Source organism: Chaetura pelagica, unplaced genomic scaffold (genome assembly GCF_000747805.2).
Source record: "Chaetura pelagica isolate M959 unplaced genomic scaffold, ChaPel_1.0 scaffold85, whole genome shotgun sequence".
Taxonomy (NCBI): Eukaryota; Metazoa; Chordata; class Aves; order Apodiformes; family Apodidae; genus Chaetura; species Chaetura pelagica.
Window position 1 is genome coordinate 3,577,460 of NW_009953505.1, and position 18,186 is coordinate 3,595,645.

The 18,186-nt window shown below is 39.8% G+C and overlaps 1 protein-coding gene across 1 annotated transcript in view; it reads left to right on the forward strand.

Moving 5' to 3' along the window:
* Window positions 1-18,186, forward strand: part of DDX10 (DEAD (Asp-Glu-Ala-Asp) box polypeptide 10) — a 184,051-nt gene that overhangs the window by 110,686 nt on the left and 55,179 nt on the right. Inside the window, exons 15-16 of the mRNA XM_009999431.1 lie at window positions 554-667; window positions 1,999-2,160. Of these exons, the coding sequence (XP_009997733.1) occupies window positions 554-667; window positions 1,999-2,160 (276 nt within the window). The remainder of the gene's footprint in view (window positions 1-553; window positions 668-1,998; window positions 2,161-18,186) is intronic.

The window sequence follows — 18,186 nt, forward strand, 5'->3', positions numbered from 1 at the left end:
TGATTTGAAATGTTGTTCAAGACTAAGTTTGGTAAACAGATCCTAGCACTGAAGTTCTGCACCCTAATGGAGCTGAAAGGGATCTTGTGCACTTCACTGACACAGAAATAACTTTAAATGGTGTTACTATAGTACCTGGAGACAACATGATGGCAAGTGAGGTGAAAGTGGTATCTGATCAATTGTAGCTAATGGTTTCAGGCAGTTATACTGGATTTCTTGTCTGATGAGGCTTCCTAACAGCGTAAGCTGGTAAATCTATTGTCCTTGCCCTAAAAATGTTTGTGAGATCTAAATGAGTCAGATGTCCTGCTGCTGACAGGATTTAAGTTATGCTGAACTGCTAGCAGAGTAAATGAGTTCCTCATGGCACGACCTGCTTAAAATATTTTATGAGAAGGTCAGTTAGCTACTTTTTACTGGAAATTACTTTTACTCATGTGTTTTAGGAATTATGTTTTAATACATGTAATTGCTTCTAAGAAAGTTTAAAGCATATACTCTGTAACTAGAAATAAAACAACAGTAAAGAATACTATTTTCTTTTATACAGAATGCATCAAAATCAAAGGAGAAGAAAAAAACAACTAAAACCCAAGAAGCAAAAAAAATAGTGAAGAAGAAATTTAAAGTCAACACAAAAATAGTCTTTACTGAAGATGGAGAGGTAAGATCAGTTCTGAATAACTGTATGTTGGTGGTAACTGAATCTATAGTTTATAAAAATCATAGAATAGTTTGACTTGAGAGGGACCTTTAAAGGTCATCTGCTCCAATCCCCTTGCAGTGAGCAGGGACATCTTCAGCTAGATCATGTTGCTCAGTCCTCTTCCAACCTGATCTTGAATGTTTCCAGGGATGGAGCATCTACCACCTCTCTGGGAACCTGTGCCACTGTTGCACCACTATCATAGTAAAGGATTTCTTCCTAATGTATAATCTAAATCTGCCGTCTTTCAGTTGGAAACCATTCTCCTCATCCTGTCACTACATGCCCTCATCTAAAGTCCCTCCCCAGCCTTCATAGAATCATAGAATCCTAGGGGTTGGAAGGGACCTCAAAAGATCATCTAGTCCAACCCCCCCTGCCAGAGCAGGGTCACCTAGAGTACATCACACAGGAACGCATCCAGGTGGGTTTTGAATGTCTCCAGTGAAGGAGACTCCACAACCTCCCTGGGCAGTCTGTTCCAGTGCTCTGTCACTCTCACAGTAAAAAAATTTTTTCGGATATTCACCTTGAACCTCCTATGCTCCAATTTACACCCATTACCCCTTGTCCTATCACTGGTCATCACTGAGAAAAGCCTAACTCCATCTCCCTGACACTCACCCCTTACATATTTGTAAACATTGATGAGGTCACCCCTCAGTCTCCTTTTCTCCAAGCTAAAGAGACCCAGCTCCCTCAGCCTTTCCTCATAAGGGAGATGTTCCACTCCCTTCATCATCTCTGTGGCTCTGTGCTGGACTCTTTCAAGCAGTTCCCTGTCCTTCTGGAAGTGAGGGGCCCAGAACTGGACACAATACTCCAGATGTGGCCTCACCAATGCAGAATAGAGGGGGAGGAGAACCTCTCTTGACCGACTAATGTAGCTCCTTCAGGTACTGGAAGGCCACTATGAGGTCTTGCCAGAGCCTTCACTTCTCCAGGCTGAACAACCCCAACTCTCTCAGCCTGTCTTCATAGGAGAGGTGCTTCAGCTCTCTGATTGTTTTTGTGGCCCTCCATGAACTTTTCTAGCATTTGATTTCACAGCTTCAGATGTTATGTACGTTGTTTTTCAGTTTCCAGCATCCAGTTTTGTATTGTATTTGTATTTTTTCCCCAGCATCTGAGTTTGTATTGTGCAGAAGTTTTGTTTGTTTGTTTTCTTTGTAAATGGCTATTTTATTTAGTCTAGAAAAATAATGTAATGGAGTATTTAGGATGTCAAAACCTTTATGTGGAAAAAAATATTCTAACCATTATTTTTCTTGTTGACATGAATAATTCAGTTAGTGCAGCAGTGGCCACCTGTGCAGAAATCCAGTTTGGCAAAAGCAGAGGAGGCAGATGATACTACTGGCATCAACTTGGAGAAAGCAAAAGAGATACTGCGGGAAGAAGACAAATTTGACAAAGAAGAATACAGGAAGAAAGTAAAGGAAAAACACAGGGTAAGTTGATTTCTATGTTTCTGCACTTCAGAAATCAATAGATAAGGATCACTCAGTGAGGAAAAATACTTAAACATATTGTGAAATAAGTGTAGTAGAACTTAATTGAAATTAAGCAGATTTTTCAGGATTACATTGCACTCAAGAAGACTGTTTTGATGTAAGTAGCTAGATAGCACAAAGCCTTATGCAGTTCCAGTTATTGGTAACAGTGGAGCTTTATTTACAACTTTAAAATCTGGTAAGAGTTCAGTGGAATCATTACTTTTTTAAGCAGCATTCAGAGGGTTTGTTTCACAAAAAGTATTCGACATACATACTTGAACCAATGCTGAAGATGTTTGGGGGCAAGCGGAGGTGAAAGAGAGTCTCTGAAATGTCTTCAGACTACCAAGTGCTCAACATTTAGTATTAAATTACAGATAGTCAAAAGTGCTAACTTTTTGCATCAGTGTTATTAGGGCTATCAGAATGTATGTCATTAATTATTCAAATAGTGTAATAAAATTTTTGCTGTAATTGGAAAACTTCAGTATCTGCAGTCTGGCTTCTCTGTTTAAAAACCTGTAAATTGCAGGTCATAAGTTTGCAAACTGCTTCTGCTTCTATATTATTTGTCATGATCCAAAGCAGAATTTTCTGACTCTGTCACTAACCAGTCACTGGGAAAACAGGAGGATGTCTTTCCGTTCAGGGATCATTCTGTTTGTCATTGTGAGAAGGGTCTGGATTTCTCCAGATAACGGATAAATGCAAGGTTGCAGGACTATGTGCTATTGAAGGCCCGCTGTACACTCAAAGCTCCTAATTTCCAAAGCATTAAAAAGTGTTTTATTGCCCTGCTCTGCAAATCTTGACTTTATCCAGTTTGACTTTATCCACGATTGCTAGTGATTAGTGTTAGATGTTCTAGTGCCTGTTGTGGTTTGTATTTGAACAAAATAATTCAGAGAGGATTTGTGAAAACTTCAGGTTACATTTGGACATAGAAGAATTCCAGCTGAAGTCAAAGCATCCTTCACACATTTAATTTGAAAGTCTACTCCTATAGTCTTGTTACAGATATTTGACATCTATAAAGAAATCTCTTCTATTCTTTGGCGAAGTGTTGCATCTGAAAGTAGCAGCAAAGAAAAAATGCTTTCTGTGCTATAGGTGAGCCTGTTGTCAATTTTACAGAAAACAGTACTATCATATTTTAGGATCAGATGCTTGTCTGCATCTCCTCAGGTCCCGTAAATGAATGTATGTTCAGGTGGTCCTCAGATGGTCACAAACCTGATCTTCTCTTAGTGGGAGAGACTTTCCTCCCCCAGCCCCTGCCTTGCAGTCATAGAATTATAGAATGGCTAAAGTTGGAAGGGACCTTAAAGATCATTGAGTTCCAACTGAGTCCATCTGCTCAAGAGGTGTGAGAAGAGAGGTTGCTAGTGAAGACTGACATGAAAAAGTTGTTGAGTACCTCAGCCTTCTCCTTGTCTGTTGTAACCAGTTTGCCAGTTGTGTTCATCAGAGTGCTAAACTTTCTTTGACCTTCCTTTTTTGGCTGTCTTACCTGTAGAAGCCCTTATTATTATTCTTTGTGTCCCTTGTCAAGTTCAACTCCATCTGTGCCTTGGCCTTCCTGACCCCATGCCTACACAAAGGGGTAGCATCCTTATTCTCTTCCCTAGATATCTGTCCCTGCTTCTACTGCCCGTGCCTTTCTTTCTTGCTCTTTAGTTTGACCAGCAGGTCTCAACCCAGCCATGCTTCTCTCTTGCCTTCCTTGCCTCATTTCTTACACTAGGGGAACGAGAGCTCTTGTACTCCATAGAAAGCATCTTTATGTATTTGCCAGCTCTGTTCTGCTCCCTTGTCCCTCAGGGCATTTTCTCAGGGAGTCTTGCTGACTGACTCCTTGAAGATCTGGAAATTTACATTCCTAAAATTCAAGATCCTGACTTTTCTCTTTGCCTGACCTGTATCCCTTAAGACTGCAAACTCCACCAGTGCATGAACACTGCAGCCTAGGCTGTCTACAGTCTGTGTCACAGAGTAGCTCACTTGGATTGGTGACCATGAGGTCCAGTATCACATCCACTCTGTTGGGGGGGGGATTACCAGGTCTGTTACCTGGGTTAAGAAGTTATCCTCATCAGTCCATTAACAAAAGAATGCTGGGGAAAAAATTGCACTGCTTCACAGTAAGAAGGAATTACATGGCCTCTTTCACATTGACTACCCAATAGTATTTAAAAATTCTCCTACCATATCAGGTTTCCCTTGCCAAAATGTAATCACTCTGCAGTGGATACCTAGTTGATTTTGAATCTTTGGCTGGCATCTCAGATGTGTGAAGGAAGAACAACTACCCAAGTCCATGTATCCTGACTGTACTGCAGAAGCCTGAACTGAGTTTGCTGTTAGAAGTTTGGTTGTGTATGGAAGCCTCATGGGCTAGTGATGAAAGTTATTTCTTAGCCTCATTTGGAGGGAGAGGATGAAACATAAGAGATTCAAGTGTGTTACTAACAAAGGATATGAAAACAAAAAAGCTGGGAGACTTTCTATAACTTCAAATTAGTGTAAGTAGTGATGTCTTAGTGCCCCTTCTTGTGTCACTAAAAGAGAACCTTTTCAAAGTCACATGCTTTCATTCCATCTTAAATTCTCCCTCACTGGCATTCAGCAGACCCTTATAATAAGTCTTAAATCCATCACTTGTGCCTGTTATTGCTTCTCTTAAAATCTTCCATACTTCATTATCAGCCAAAATACATCACGGCATAGCATGAACTCTGTCATCTGACCTTTCCTTTCTGCAGTAATGCTGATTATTTCATTCCCATCTGCTAGCAACCCGTCTTGCAGGCAGACCATTGCAGATCTTTTTTTTCTCCATTTGACAACTTTTCTAACAGTCCAATGTGACCATTCTTTGTTTCTTTGCTTTCCACCTTGGTTATGGAATTCTCATATAACTCTCCCTTTCTCCTCAGAAGCTTATCGAAAAATTCATGGTTAAATTTTTCTTTCTGTTTTTCTACCAGGTTTGTTCAAGGTCTTAGCTTAACTTTTTAATCAGTTTAATGTTCTTCTGTTCCTTCACTTTCAGCAGGTTTCAAATGGTCTGTATCTTGATTCGTATTTCCTCCTCTGAATTCCTTTTCTTCCTACTACATTGATGCTTGGTGTATTTTCATGGTTTGTATATTTGGCAGTTATTTTTCCCTTTAAATCAATTTTTGAAAAGTGTTAAGTATTAAATGGAGTTAATATATAGGTAGAGTAGAAGACCACTAGAGACAAATGTGGTTTGACTTTGTATAAACCAAATGTGGGAGTCTGCTACATGGTTGTTTCATCCAGTGTTCTATATCATGCATGCCAATTTTTATATCTTGCACAAATTTTGAGATAGATTGCCATAGAAAAAACAGTGTTTTTTATAAAGCTTGCAATTTTATAGGTCATATTGAAATGAGAATCCCCCTTTTATGGTTTATTCAGTATTATTTTGAACATGAAAAAAAGATTTTTTTTGGGAAAAAATGAACTTCTTAAAAACTTGAACAAATTAGCTTTTTTTTAGGTGAATATGTTCTGTAAGCTTAATATGAACTGTTCTTGTGAAACCATTTCTTATGAGGAACAGAACTATTCAGAAAATATCCACAGACCATTGCTTTTAAATCCGTTTGTGAATGTCATTTAAATGAGCACCATTTTCAGTATGATCAGAAATATAGTTTTGGGTGCATTCTTGGATTAGATAAGATGTGTGTTGCAGTACCTTAAGGCTTATGGAAACTTTCAAAGCATCTACGCCATAATTAGGTTTTCTTCATGACTCTCATCCGACTAATGTAGCTCCTTCAGGTACTGGAAGGCCACTATGAGGTCTTGCCAGAGCCTTCACTTCTCCAGGCTGAACAACCCCAACTCTCTCAGCCTGTCTTCATAGGAGAGGTGCTTCAGCTCTCTGATTGTTTTTGTGGCCCTCCATGAACTTTTCTAGCATTTGATTTCACAGCTTCAGATGTTATGTACGTTGTTTTTCAGTTTCCAGCATCCAGTTTTGTATTGTATTTGTATTTTTTCCCCAGCATCTGAGTTTGTATTGTGCAGAAGTTTTGTTTGTTTGTTTTCTTTGTAAATGGCTATTTTATTTAGTCTAGAAAAATAATGTAATGGAGTATTTAGGATGTCAAAACCTTTATGTGGAAAAAAATATTCTAACCATTATTTTTCTTGTTGACATGAATAATTCAGTTAGTGCAGCAGTGGCCACCTGTGCAGAAATCCAGTTTGGCAAAAGCAGAGGAGGCAGATGATACTACTGGCATCAACTTGGAGAAAGCAAAAGAGATACTGCGGGAAGAAGACAAATTTGACAAAGAAGAATACAGGAAGAAAGTAAAGGAAAAACACAGGGTAAGTTGATTTCTATGTTTCTGCACTTCAGAAATCAATAGATAAGGATCACTCAGTGAGGAAAAATACTTAAACATATTGTGAAATAAGTGTAGTAGAACTTAATTGAAATTAAGCAGATTTTTCAGGATTACATTGCACTCAAGAAGACTGTTTTGATGTAAGTAGCTAGATAGCACAAAGCCTTATGCAGTTCCAGTTATTGGTAACAGTGGAGCTTTATTTACAACTTTAAAATCTGGTAAGAGTTCAGTGGAATCATTACTTTTTTAAGCAGCATTCAGAGGGTTTGTTTCACAAAAAGTATTCGACATACATACTTGAACCAATGCTGAAGATGTTTGGGGGCAAGCGGAGGTGAAAGAGTGTCTCTGAAATGTCTTCAGACTACCAAGTGCTCAACATTTAGTATTAAATTACAGATAGTCAAAAGTGCTAACTTTTTGCATCAGTGTTATTAGGGCTATCAGAATGTATGTCATTAATTATTCAAATAGTGTAATAAAATTTTTGCTGTAATTGGAAAACTTCAGTATCTGCAGTCTGGCTTCTCTGTTTAAAAACCTGTAAATTGCAGGTCATAAGTTTGCAAACTGCTTCTGCTTCTATATTATTTGTCATGATCCAAAGCAGAATTTTCTGACTCTGTCACTAACCAGTCACTGGGAAAACAGGAGGATGTCTTTCCGTTCAGGGATCATTCTGTTTGTCATTGTGAGAAGGGTCTGGATTTCTCCAGATAACGGATAAATGCAAGGTTGCAGGACTATGTGCTATTGAAGGCCTGCTGTACACTCAAAGCTCCTAATTTCCAAAGCATTAAAAAGTGTTTTATTGCCCTGCTCTGCAAATCTTGACTTTATCCAGTTTGACTTTATCCACGATTGCTAGTGATTAGTGTTAGATGTTCTAGTGCCTGTTGTGGTTTGTATTTGAACAAAATAATTCAGAGAGGATTTGTGAAAACTTCAGGTTACATTTGGACATAGAAGAATTCCAGCTGAAGTCAAAGCATCCTTCACACATTTAATTTGAAAGTCTACTCCTATAGTCTTGTTACAGATATTTGACATCTATAAAGAAATCTCTTCTATTCTTTGGCGAAGTGTTGCATCTGAAAGTAGCAGCAAAGAAAAAATGCTTTCTGTGCTATAGGTGAGCCTGTTGTCAATTTTACAGAAAACAGTACTATCATATTTTAGGATCAGATGCTTGTCTGCATCTCCTCAGGTCCCGTAAATGAATGTATGTTCAGGTGGTCCTCAGATGGTCACAAACCTGATCTTCTCTTAGTGGGAGAGACTTTCCTCCCCCAGCCCCTGCCTTGCAGTCATAGAATTATAGAATGGCTAAAGTTGGAAGGGACCTTAAAGATCATTGAGTTCCAACTGAGTCCATCTGCTCAAGAGGTGTGAGAAGAGAGGTTGCTAGTGAAGACTGACATGAAAAAGTTGTTGAGTACCTCAGCCTTCTCCTTGTCTGTTGTAACCAGTTTGCCAGTTGTGTTCATCAGAGTGCTAAACTTTCTTTGACCTTCCTTTTTTGGCTGTCTTACTGTAGAAGCCCTTATTATTATTCTTTGTGTCCCTTGTCAAGTTCAACTCCATCTGTGCCTTGGCCTTCCTGACCCCATGCCTACACAAAGGGGTAGCATCCTTATTCTCTTCCCTAGATATCTGTCCCTGCTTCTACTGCCCGTGCCTTTCTTTCTTGCTCTTTAGTTTGACCAGCAGGTCTCAACCCAGCCATGCTTCTCTCTTGCCTTCCTTGCCTCATTTCTTACACTAGGGGAACGAGAGCTCTTGTACTCCATAGAAAGCATCTTTATGTATTTGCCAGCTCTGTTCTGCTCCCTTGTCCCTCAGGGCATTTTCTCAGGGAGTCTTGCTGACTGACTCCTTGAAGATCTGGAAATTTACATTCCTAAAATTCAAGATCCTGACTTTTCTCTTTGCCTGACCTGTATCCCTTAAGACTGCAAACTCCACCAGTGCATGAACACTGCAGCCTAGGCTGTCTACAGTCTGTGTCACAGAGTAGCTCACTTGGATTGGTGACCATGAGGTCCAGTATCACATCCACTCTGTTGGGGGGGGGATTACCAGGTCTGTTACCTGGGTTAAGAAGTTATCCTCATCAGTCCATTAACAAAAGAATGCTGGGGAAAAAATTGCACTGCTTCACAGTAAGAAGGAATTACATGGCCTCTTTCACATTGACTACCCAATAGTATTTAAAAATTCTCCTACCATATCAGGTTTCCCTTGCCAAAATGTAATCACTCTGCAGTGGATACCTAGTTGATTTTGAATCTTTGGCTGGCATCTCAGATGTGTGAAGGAAGAACAACTACCCAAGTCCATGTATCCTGACTGTACTGCAGAAGCCTGAACTGAGTTTGCTGTTAGAAGTTTGGTTGTGTATGGAAGCCTCATGGGCTAGTGATGAAAGTTATTTCTTAGCCTCATTTGGAGGGAGAGGATGAAACATAAGAGATTCAAGTGTGTTACTAACAAAGGATATGAAAACAAAAAAGCTGGGAGACTTTCTATAACTTCAAATTAGTGTAAGTAGTGATGTCTTAGTGCCCCTTCTTGTGTCACTAAAAGAGAACCTTTTCAAAGTCACATGCTTTCATTCCATCTTAAATTCTCCCTCACTGGCATTCAGCAGACCCTTATAATAAGTCTTAAATCCATCACTTGTGCCTGTTATTGCTTCTCTTAAAATCTTCCATACTTCATTATCAGCCAAAATACATCACGGCATAGCATGAACTCTGTCATCTGACCTTTCCTTTCTGCAGTAATGCTGATTATTTCATTCCCATCTGCTAGCAACCCGTCTTGCAGGCAGACCATTGCAGATCTTTTTTTTCTCCATTTGACAACTTTTCTAACAGTCCAATGTGACCATTCTTTGTTTCTTTGCTTTCCACCTTGGTTATGGAATTCTCATATAACTCTCCCTTTCTCCTCAGAAGCTTATCGAAAAATTCATGGTTAAATTTTTCTTTCTGTTTTTCTACCAGGTTTGTTCAAGGTCTTAGCTTAACTTTTTAATCAGTTTAATGTTCTTCTGTTCCTTCACTTTCAGCAGGTTTCAAATGGTCTGTATCTTGATTCGTATTTCCTCCTCTGAATTCCTTTTCTTCCTACTACATTGATGCTTGGTGTATTTTCATGGTTTGTATATTTGGCAGTTATTTTTCCCTTTAAATCAATTTTTGAAAAGTGTTAAGTATTAAATGGAGTTAATATATAGGTAGAGTAGAAGACCACTAGAGACAAATGTGGTTTGACTTTGTATAAACCAAATGTGGGAGTCTGCTACATGGTTGTTTCATCCAGTGTTCTATATCATGCATGCCAATTTTTATATCTTGCACAAATTTTGAGATAGATTGCCATAGAAAAAACAGTGTTTTTTATAAAGCTTGCAATTTTATAGGTCATATTGAAATGAGAATCCCCCTTTTATGGTTTATTCAGTATTATTTTGAACATGAAAAAAAGATTTTTTTTGGGAAAAAATGAACTTCTTAAAAACTTGAACAAATTAGCTTTTTTTTAGGTGAATATGTTCTGTAAGCTTAATATGAACTGTTCTTGTGAAACCATTTCTTATGAGGAACAGAACTATTCAGAAAATATCCACAGACCATTGCTTTTAAATCCGTTTGTGAATGTCATTTAAATGAGCACCATTTTCAGTATGATCAGAAATATAGTTTTGGGTGCATTCTTGGATTAGATAAGATGTGTGTTGCAGTACCTTAAGGCTTATGGAAACTTTCAAAGCATCTACGCCATAATTAGGTTTTCTTCATGACTCTCATCCTTTGCAAATGGGTAAAAATTGAAAATCAGGTGGATAAAAAGAAATAAAACTCTGAGATGTGATTGTGATGTAATTAATGCTCATTGAAGTTATGGAAGCCAAATAAATTCTAGCAGTTGAACACAAGGGAAAGGGCAGTAACACTGATTGAAATGATACGAAGAGAATTCTGCATTAATGGATATTTAATGGCAGCCCAGCAAGAGATACAGATCTCAGCTCTTTTGAAATGTGTAAAATGTTATAAACAGTAATAAGGGAGAAGTGAATAAAGTATTCAGAATGTGTTTTTGCAGTCGATTTTTCAGTTTTCCAACTGAAAATGTGTTCTGCTGTTAGGAGGAAAATAGTGGCAGAAAAGGATTCATCTAGCTGCTTAATAACCTCTCTTTTTGTGTACTAACCTGAGCTCAAAATAACACCAATTGGTGCCAATGGAAGAATACATAGGAGCCTTATTTCTTACCTCATTTTCCAGCAAGTAAGATATGCTGTGAACTTGGGGTGATAAATGTGAGAAGATGGCTAGAAGTAATTTTTAAAAATGTTATTTGGGCAGTATTAGTAGCAAACAAACTGAAGGAGTCTTCAGGGACCTGATACTGCAAGGTTCAGGGAGAACCTTCCTGGAAGAAGTTGAAGAACCATGGTTGTAGAGGTATGACAGCAGCTGGACTTCAGGTCACAGGGATCTTTCAGAAGATACTGCTGTTGCTGGGAGGAAACTGCAGATTATTTTGTGGCCCTTGTGCTGATGAAATGATGCTGGTTTGTACCACCAGAATTCCAAAGTTATGTGGTCTCTTAGTTTTGCTCATACTGTTTTTAATTGAGTAGAAAATACAGAACTATTTTTAAAAGTCTATTGAAACTGAATACCTTTGTTTTGTCTCCTGTTCCCTAAACACTCTTTTGGATAGTCTTAATGAGGAGGATACACTGTGATTATTTCACCCTCTGTGTATTTGCTCTCCCAAATATTACCACTTAATTACCTCTTTTCAAAGCTAAAAGAGGAAATTCTTCATACCAGACTGTATGGAAAGACTTTAAAAAATAAACTTGCAGTTTCAGGAAGAGTATACTTAAACCCAGTATATTTAATTCAAGAACTTTCTGACTGAAATTTATTCTTGAAAGTGGAAGATTGCAGACTGGTAAGGGTAGCCAAATCCCTTGGATTTCAACTCAGGCGGTTTCAGGTCAGTTAGATGGAGGCTGCTGTTGTTCCATGTTACAGACCCAGCCTTAGCAAGGCTGCATGTGTATTGCACAGGTCTGCACACACAATACACGCGTGGGTGGCCACAGAGACAGGAAAGGCAGAAAAGAAAAATGCAGGCATGTAAATGTAAACATGAACACCCCAGGCAGCACCAGCGTATTTTTTCTTGTTGGCTGCTCAGGATTGAAGTTTCTAGCAGAACTACTGACATCCTCACTCCCTTGAGTGACAAGCACACTCACATTCACTGATCCTTTAAATAACAGTGTGGGCCTGAAATATGTCCAATATCCATACCCACACTGTAGGGTCCTTACAGAGTCACTGGCCTTGACTGTAGGTTTTTCCAGATGCTAATATTCCTGTTCAGTCTTACAGTGCCTTTAAAATACTCCATAGTAGGTTTGCTCTTTCCCATGAGACTGATAAACATAGATAATAATGTTTCTCTTGTTCTTACCAGTTATGAAGTTCTGTGTCAGCCTTCTCGAGGTTGTGCTTGTGTGATTCCTTTAATTGTTTATCCACCAGTGACTTAGGAGTTCAGGTCTCTGTTTCTGTCTGCCTTATTGCTCATTAGGGTTAGTGTATTTGGTGTTTAGTTTAATACTTTCTCTTCTTCTGGTCTTTGTCTCACTGTTAACAGGATATCCTTACAAACCATGTTATTACATTTAAGGTAATCCTAGAGAGACCATCCAAGTAGACTCAAACGTGTTCAAGAGGAGTATTTTCTAACAATTTTTGCATCGTTATATATCTGTTATATAGGACGGAGAGTAGGAGAGAGACTGTAACTTTATTAATTTCATATTAATTCACATACAGTTCTTGAGAATCTGGAAAGGATGTTTCCTCTGAGGAGTAAAAAATGGAGATATAATACTATGGATGATATAACAAACTCAGTACTGAGTTTAGAGCTGATATGTAAAACAAATGAAGATTTCTGTGGGCATTTAGGAGGAAAAAAAGGCACCATACAGCTATACAAGATATCCAGCATGCTTAGAGAGAGTACAAGAACTACAGTCCCCTCACGATGACTTAAAATCTGTATGAATTAAATCAGTCCAAAGAAAGATGCACCTAATGTGGGAACTTGAAAAAGAGATGTAGGTTCATTTATGAAGGAAGACTTTGTTTCCTCTATTACAACCTGCGGCTGGCCAAAGGATAGAATCAAATTTATTTTTAGATAGAATAAAATTTATTTCTAAAAGCAGAAATGCCAGTATTTTTAGCTAGTAGGAGAATAGAGTGACAAAATCAGTTAAGATGTCATCTGATATCTAGAGTGGATTATTTTTCCTTTATGTCTCTGGTGTCACACTGCATTCCTTGGGGTTTCACTTCCTACTGTAATGCTGTAGCCTTTGTCTCTGTCACAGATGAGAGTGGAAGGTCTTAATGTTTCTTAAAGATTCACCAATGAAGATATCAGGAAAAGGTGATTTTTTTTTTTAATACAGATTTATGAACGTGCAACCTAACAGAATCGGATGGCAAGTTTTGCTCTATTACTTGCCATGTGGAAGAGATGTGTAGGGGTTTGGAATGGATGGAAGTGACTTACACAGGGATCAGGGAAAAGAATGAGGAAGACCCTCCCTTTGAGTCACAAGGTTCAGAGTGGGCCCCCTTGCTTTCTAAACTCTTTCTCAGAGAGGAGTCTAGGTGCAGCGGAATCCACTCCTAGTCCCAGACTTCGTCAACAGTTTTCAATCAAGGGGTTTAAGTGTAGGAATTTCAGTGTAGGCTTTACCCATAATTATGGGTCTGGTGAGATTTGAAATAGCAGTAAATTAAGATTGCTTAACACTGTTATAGCAAATCACAAAATTAAATTCCATGATTTTCTAATAACTTAATGATCAAGAATCACTTATGATCAATACGGAGGCTAACGTAAAAATCTAACAAAGTTTCTAAATTAAATTGTGCACACACACTCAGATACAGAAGTTGAGCTGTTAAGATGTTAAATGTGGATACCTAATACTACAAAAGAAGTTGCATTATTCTCCCACCAGTTACTCAATGGAGTCAAATTTTACCAGCCTGATAACATCTGATTTCCTCCCCCATACCTAAGAGGAGCAGCTTTTTACTCTGAGTGTTGGATGAACCAACTTCCTTGGTGAGACACGAAGTGGGCTGCAGCTCAGCACGATCCCAGAGAGCTCCAAGGGGCCTCCCCCTTAGGACCAGTAGCTGTAGGGTCCAATGTGATTGACTATTGTCAGTAATTTTCCATGATAGTCATGATTTGGGTTAGGTAATCTTTGGCAACTTTCAGAGTAGGCCTGTGTTTGAGCAGGAGGGGTCCTGGGAGCATCCCGCAAGCAGAGTTTCAGGTACAGTTAGGGAGTGCCTGATTGCCCCAGATTGCTCTGTGTGCAGTAGGACAGAAAGGAACCCAATTATCTAGGCTCACTGCTCCACTAGGCAGGATCAGAAAGTGAAGGATTGTATCAGCCTACTGCACTTGCTGTCAAAACAAGAACAATGTCAGGCCACTGCACTTGTAACTAAAGCAAGAACAGTGTTGGCTGATGTTGATGTTGCAGCGTGGCTCAGTGAACAGGGGGGTCTGCAGCACCGTGCTCTCCTACCTCCCACCCCTGCCACAAGCCTCACCCCATATGTGGGCTGATGGGAAAGCTCTCAGGGAGAACACCCTTCACCTTACCCCTTCCTTTGGCAGCCCCCCTCCGACTGGAGCTCTGGCCTCTGTCTTGCTCCCAGTCCTGCTTTTGCAAATTACTTTTATTGATAACAGAGTAGTTATGATTTAAGCATGTTTGGTTGATAGTTTTATAAAATAATGATAAAAGTAAGTGTAGAATTTTATTATAGATCCTTGAACATTGTGTATATCAGTTCAAGTAACAGAAAATACCCCCCAGGGGTTTTCTGTATTTTATTTTTTCCTCTTTAGGAAAAATAAATAAATATGTGCAATTAATGAAAAATATATGCTATACATTGCAAACCATTCAGTATGTGAGAAGATAAATGCACCCATGAGAAATAGTATTTGTAGTTTGAAATCAACCAATACATTAGTTCTGAAGAGAGAATGCATCATATTTCAAAGGAAATAACCTGAACAGAAAAAAATCTCAGTACAGTATTATATCTGTTATAGTAATACTATTTGGTATTACTGAATAGTCCTTCACTTTGAGGTGAAATTTGTCAGATTTCAGTGTAATTGTGTAGTTCCTTTAATGTGGTGCTGGATGAGGACGATAAAATTCTCTCATGTAAAGAGTGTGCCAGTGTAGGAGCAAAATATAAAGGGAGGAGGTTGCTACTGCGAGGATTGTTTAGTTGAACAGCAAAGTATTAGAAATTAAGTGATATGTAAAATAAATCAAGAGTATGACTTTGTTAGAAAGCGTGTCTGAGCCCTTCCATAGCTCATATAAAGGGAAGAGGTTGCTACTGCGAGGATTGTTTAGTTGAACAGCAAAGTATTAGAAATTAAGTGATATGTAAAATAAATCAAGAGTATGACTTTGTTAGAAAGCGTGTCTGAGCCCTTCCATAGCCATTGTATGCAGGCAATGCTGCTATTATGTTCCAAATGCAGAGCTATAAAGATAAAGGGGAGGGACACTGACAAGGGGGTTGACAGAAATCCCTTTTCAGTCTCAGCAGCAGCATCGGTCCTGCCTTCTTGTGCGCTGGCAGAGGCAAGAGTTTACTCATTGGTTTTTTTTCTTTCACTTCAGCAAGAGGCTGGGCTACACTTAAAGCTTGAAGTGCCCTTGAATGTTTTCTAAGAGTTTCCCAGCAAAATCAGAGTTCTTGGCCTCATCTTGTTGATGTGAAAAATAAGAAAATTAAATAACTGCAAGTAGGTTGGTTGTTTACACCCTAATCAGATGAGTATCAGGAAAATGCAGCTGTGGGTGAAGGCTGAAGTAGAGCAGGCTTAACTTTGGCTAAGGTGGAGCTGCAACCTTAATGCTGTAGGGAGCTTCCATGCCAAGCTGCTTGTCCTGTTGGAGGATGTAATAGCACAACTGCCCCAAATGCTGATCTCTGCTTGTCATGGGTCTTCAGGGCAACCTAGTAGCCTCTGGCGCAGCTACTGCCAGGAGCTGCACCCTTTGCCTGCTGAGGACTCGAGTAAGCCATTGTGCAGCAGGACAGCTATGATGTAGTTGCCTTCACAGAAACATGATGGATGACTGTCATGACTGTAATGCTGCAATGAATAGATGTAAGCTCTTCAAAAGGGATAGGCAAGGTAGGAGAGGCAGTGGTGTAGCTCTATATATTAGGGAGTGTTTTGATTTGTATAGAGCTTGATTATAGTGTTGATAAAATTGAGTGTTTATGGGTAAGGATGAAGGGGAAGGTGAATAAGGCAGATATTGTGCTGGGAATCTGTTATAGATCACTCAACCAGGATGAGGAGGCAGATGAAGTGTTCTACAAACAGCTGGCTGAAGTGTCTCCATCACCAGCCCTTGTTCTTGTGGGGGACTGCAACCTACTTGATGTGTCCTGGAAATATAACACAGCAGAGAAGAAACAGTTTAGGAGGTTTCTTGGGTGTGTGGAGAATGACTTCCTTACACAGCTCGTAAGTGAGCCTACCAGGGGAGGTGTCTTGCTGGGCATCTTGTTCACAAACAGTGATGGACTAGTGGGAGATGTGGGGATCAGAGGCCATCTTGGGCTTAGCGATCATGAAATGATGATGTTTTCAATTCTTAGTGATGTAAGGAAGGGGGTCAGCAAAACCTTCACCTTGGACTTCTGGAGGGTGGAGTTTGGTCTATTCAGGACACTAGATGAGAGTCCCTTGGGAGACAGTCCTGAAGGGCAAGGGGGTCCAGAAAGGCTGGATGCTCTTCAAGAAAGAAATCTTAAAGGCCCAGGAGCAGCTGTCCCCATGTGTTGCAAGACTGAAGGGTGAGGAAGATGGCCAGCCTGGTTGAACAGGGAGTTTTTGCTGGGGTTTAGGAAACAGAGGAGGGTTTACCATCTTTGGAAGAAGGGACAGGCAACTCAAGAGGAGTACAGAGGTCTCGTTAGGTCATACAGAGAGAAAATTAGGAGGGTAAAAGTCCAGCTGGAGCTCAACTTGGCCACTGACATGAAGGACAACAAAAAAAGTTTTATAAATTCATCAACAATAAGAAGAGAACCAGGGAGAATCTCTATCCCTTACTGGATGCAGTGGGTAAACATTGCAACCAAGGATAAGAAAAAGTCTGTTTGCCTCTGTCTTTAATAGTCAGACCAGTTCCCTCCAGGGTGTTCAGCCTCCTGAGCTGGAAGATAAGGACAGAGAACAGAACACCCATAATCCAGGAGGAAATAATTAATTATCTGCTTCTGTGCCTGGACAGTTACAAGTCTATGGGGCCTGATGGGATCCACCTTAGAGTGCTGAGGGAGCTGGCACGGGATCTTACTAAGTCTCTCTCCATCATTTATCAACAATCTTGGTCAACAGACGAGGTCCCAGATGACTGGAAGCTGGCTAATGTGACACCCATCTACAAGAAGGGTGGAAGGGCATCCAGGGAACTACAGGCCTGTCAGCCTGACCTTGGTATCAGGAAAGATTGTGGAGAGACTCATGTTGAGTGAACTCTCATGGCAAGTGCAGGGCAGCCAGGGGATCAGGGCCAGCCAGCATGGGTTTATGAAAGGGAGGTCTTGCTTGACCAACCTGGTCTCTTTCTATGACCATGTGACCCACCTATTGGATGAGGGGAAGGCTGTGGACATTGTCTACCTGGACTTTGGTAAGGCCTTTGACATGGGCTCCCACAGCATTTTTGAGGAGAAGCTGGTGAATCATGTCATAGACAAGTGTACTCTGCACTGGGTAAAAAATTGGCAGGATGGCTGGGCCCAAAGTTGTGGTAAATGGGGTCAAATCTAGTTGGTGGCTGGTCACCAGTGGTGTCCCTCAGGGTTCAGTTTTGGGCCCAGTCTTGTTCAACATCTTTATCAATGATCTGGATGAGATGATTGAGTGCAGATGACACCAAATTGAGTGGACGTGCTGATCTGCTCGAGCGTAAGAAGGCACTGCAGAGAGACCTGGACAGGCTGGATCGATGGGCTGAGGCCAATTGTATGAGATTCAACAGGGTAAAACTACAGTATATCACCAGCTAAAGGAATTTATTTCATGGAAGTCTGAGCAGTTAGGACCTCTGTACAAATTCTTTAAGATAAGACTTTTACTGTACAGATTGTTTACACATTTAAAAGCTGAAAGCAAAAAATACTATATGCAAGAAGCTGTTAATACATAACAATAAATCCTTTATTTTTTAATATTGCAGTTAACCCTCTGGACAAAGTGAAATGTACTCTTAATCAACTGTAGAAAGAAGAGTATCAAAGGAAGAGGAGATTTCCTGGAGAGGGGGAGTAGGATACAGGGAAGAACTTCCAGCTCTCAAAATTGTTTGATTTATTTTATATAACTAAAAGCTTGGCTTCCAAGTTGTCTATATATGCATCTTTTACATATTCCTAGCCTCACTAACTTAAGAGAGCTGCCA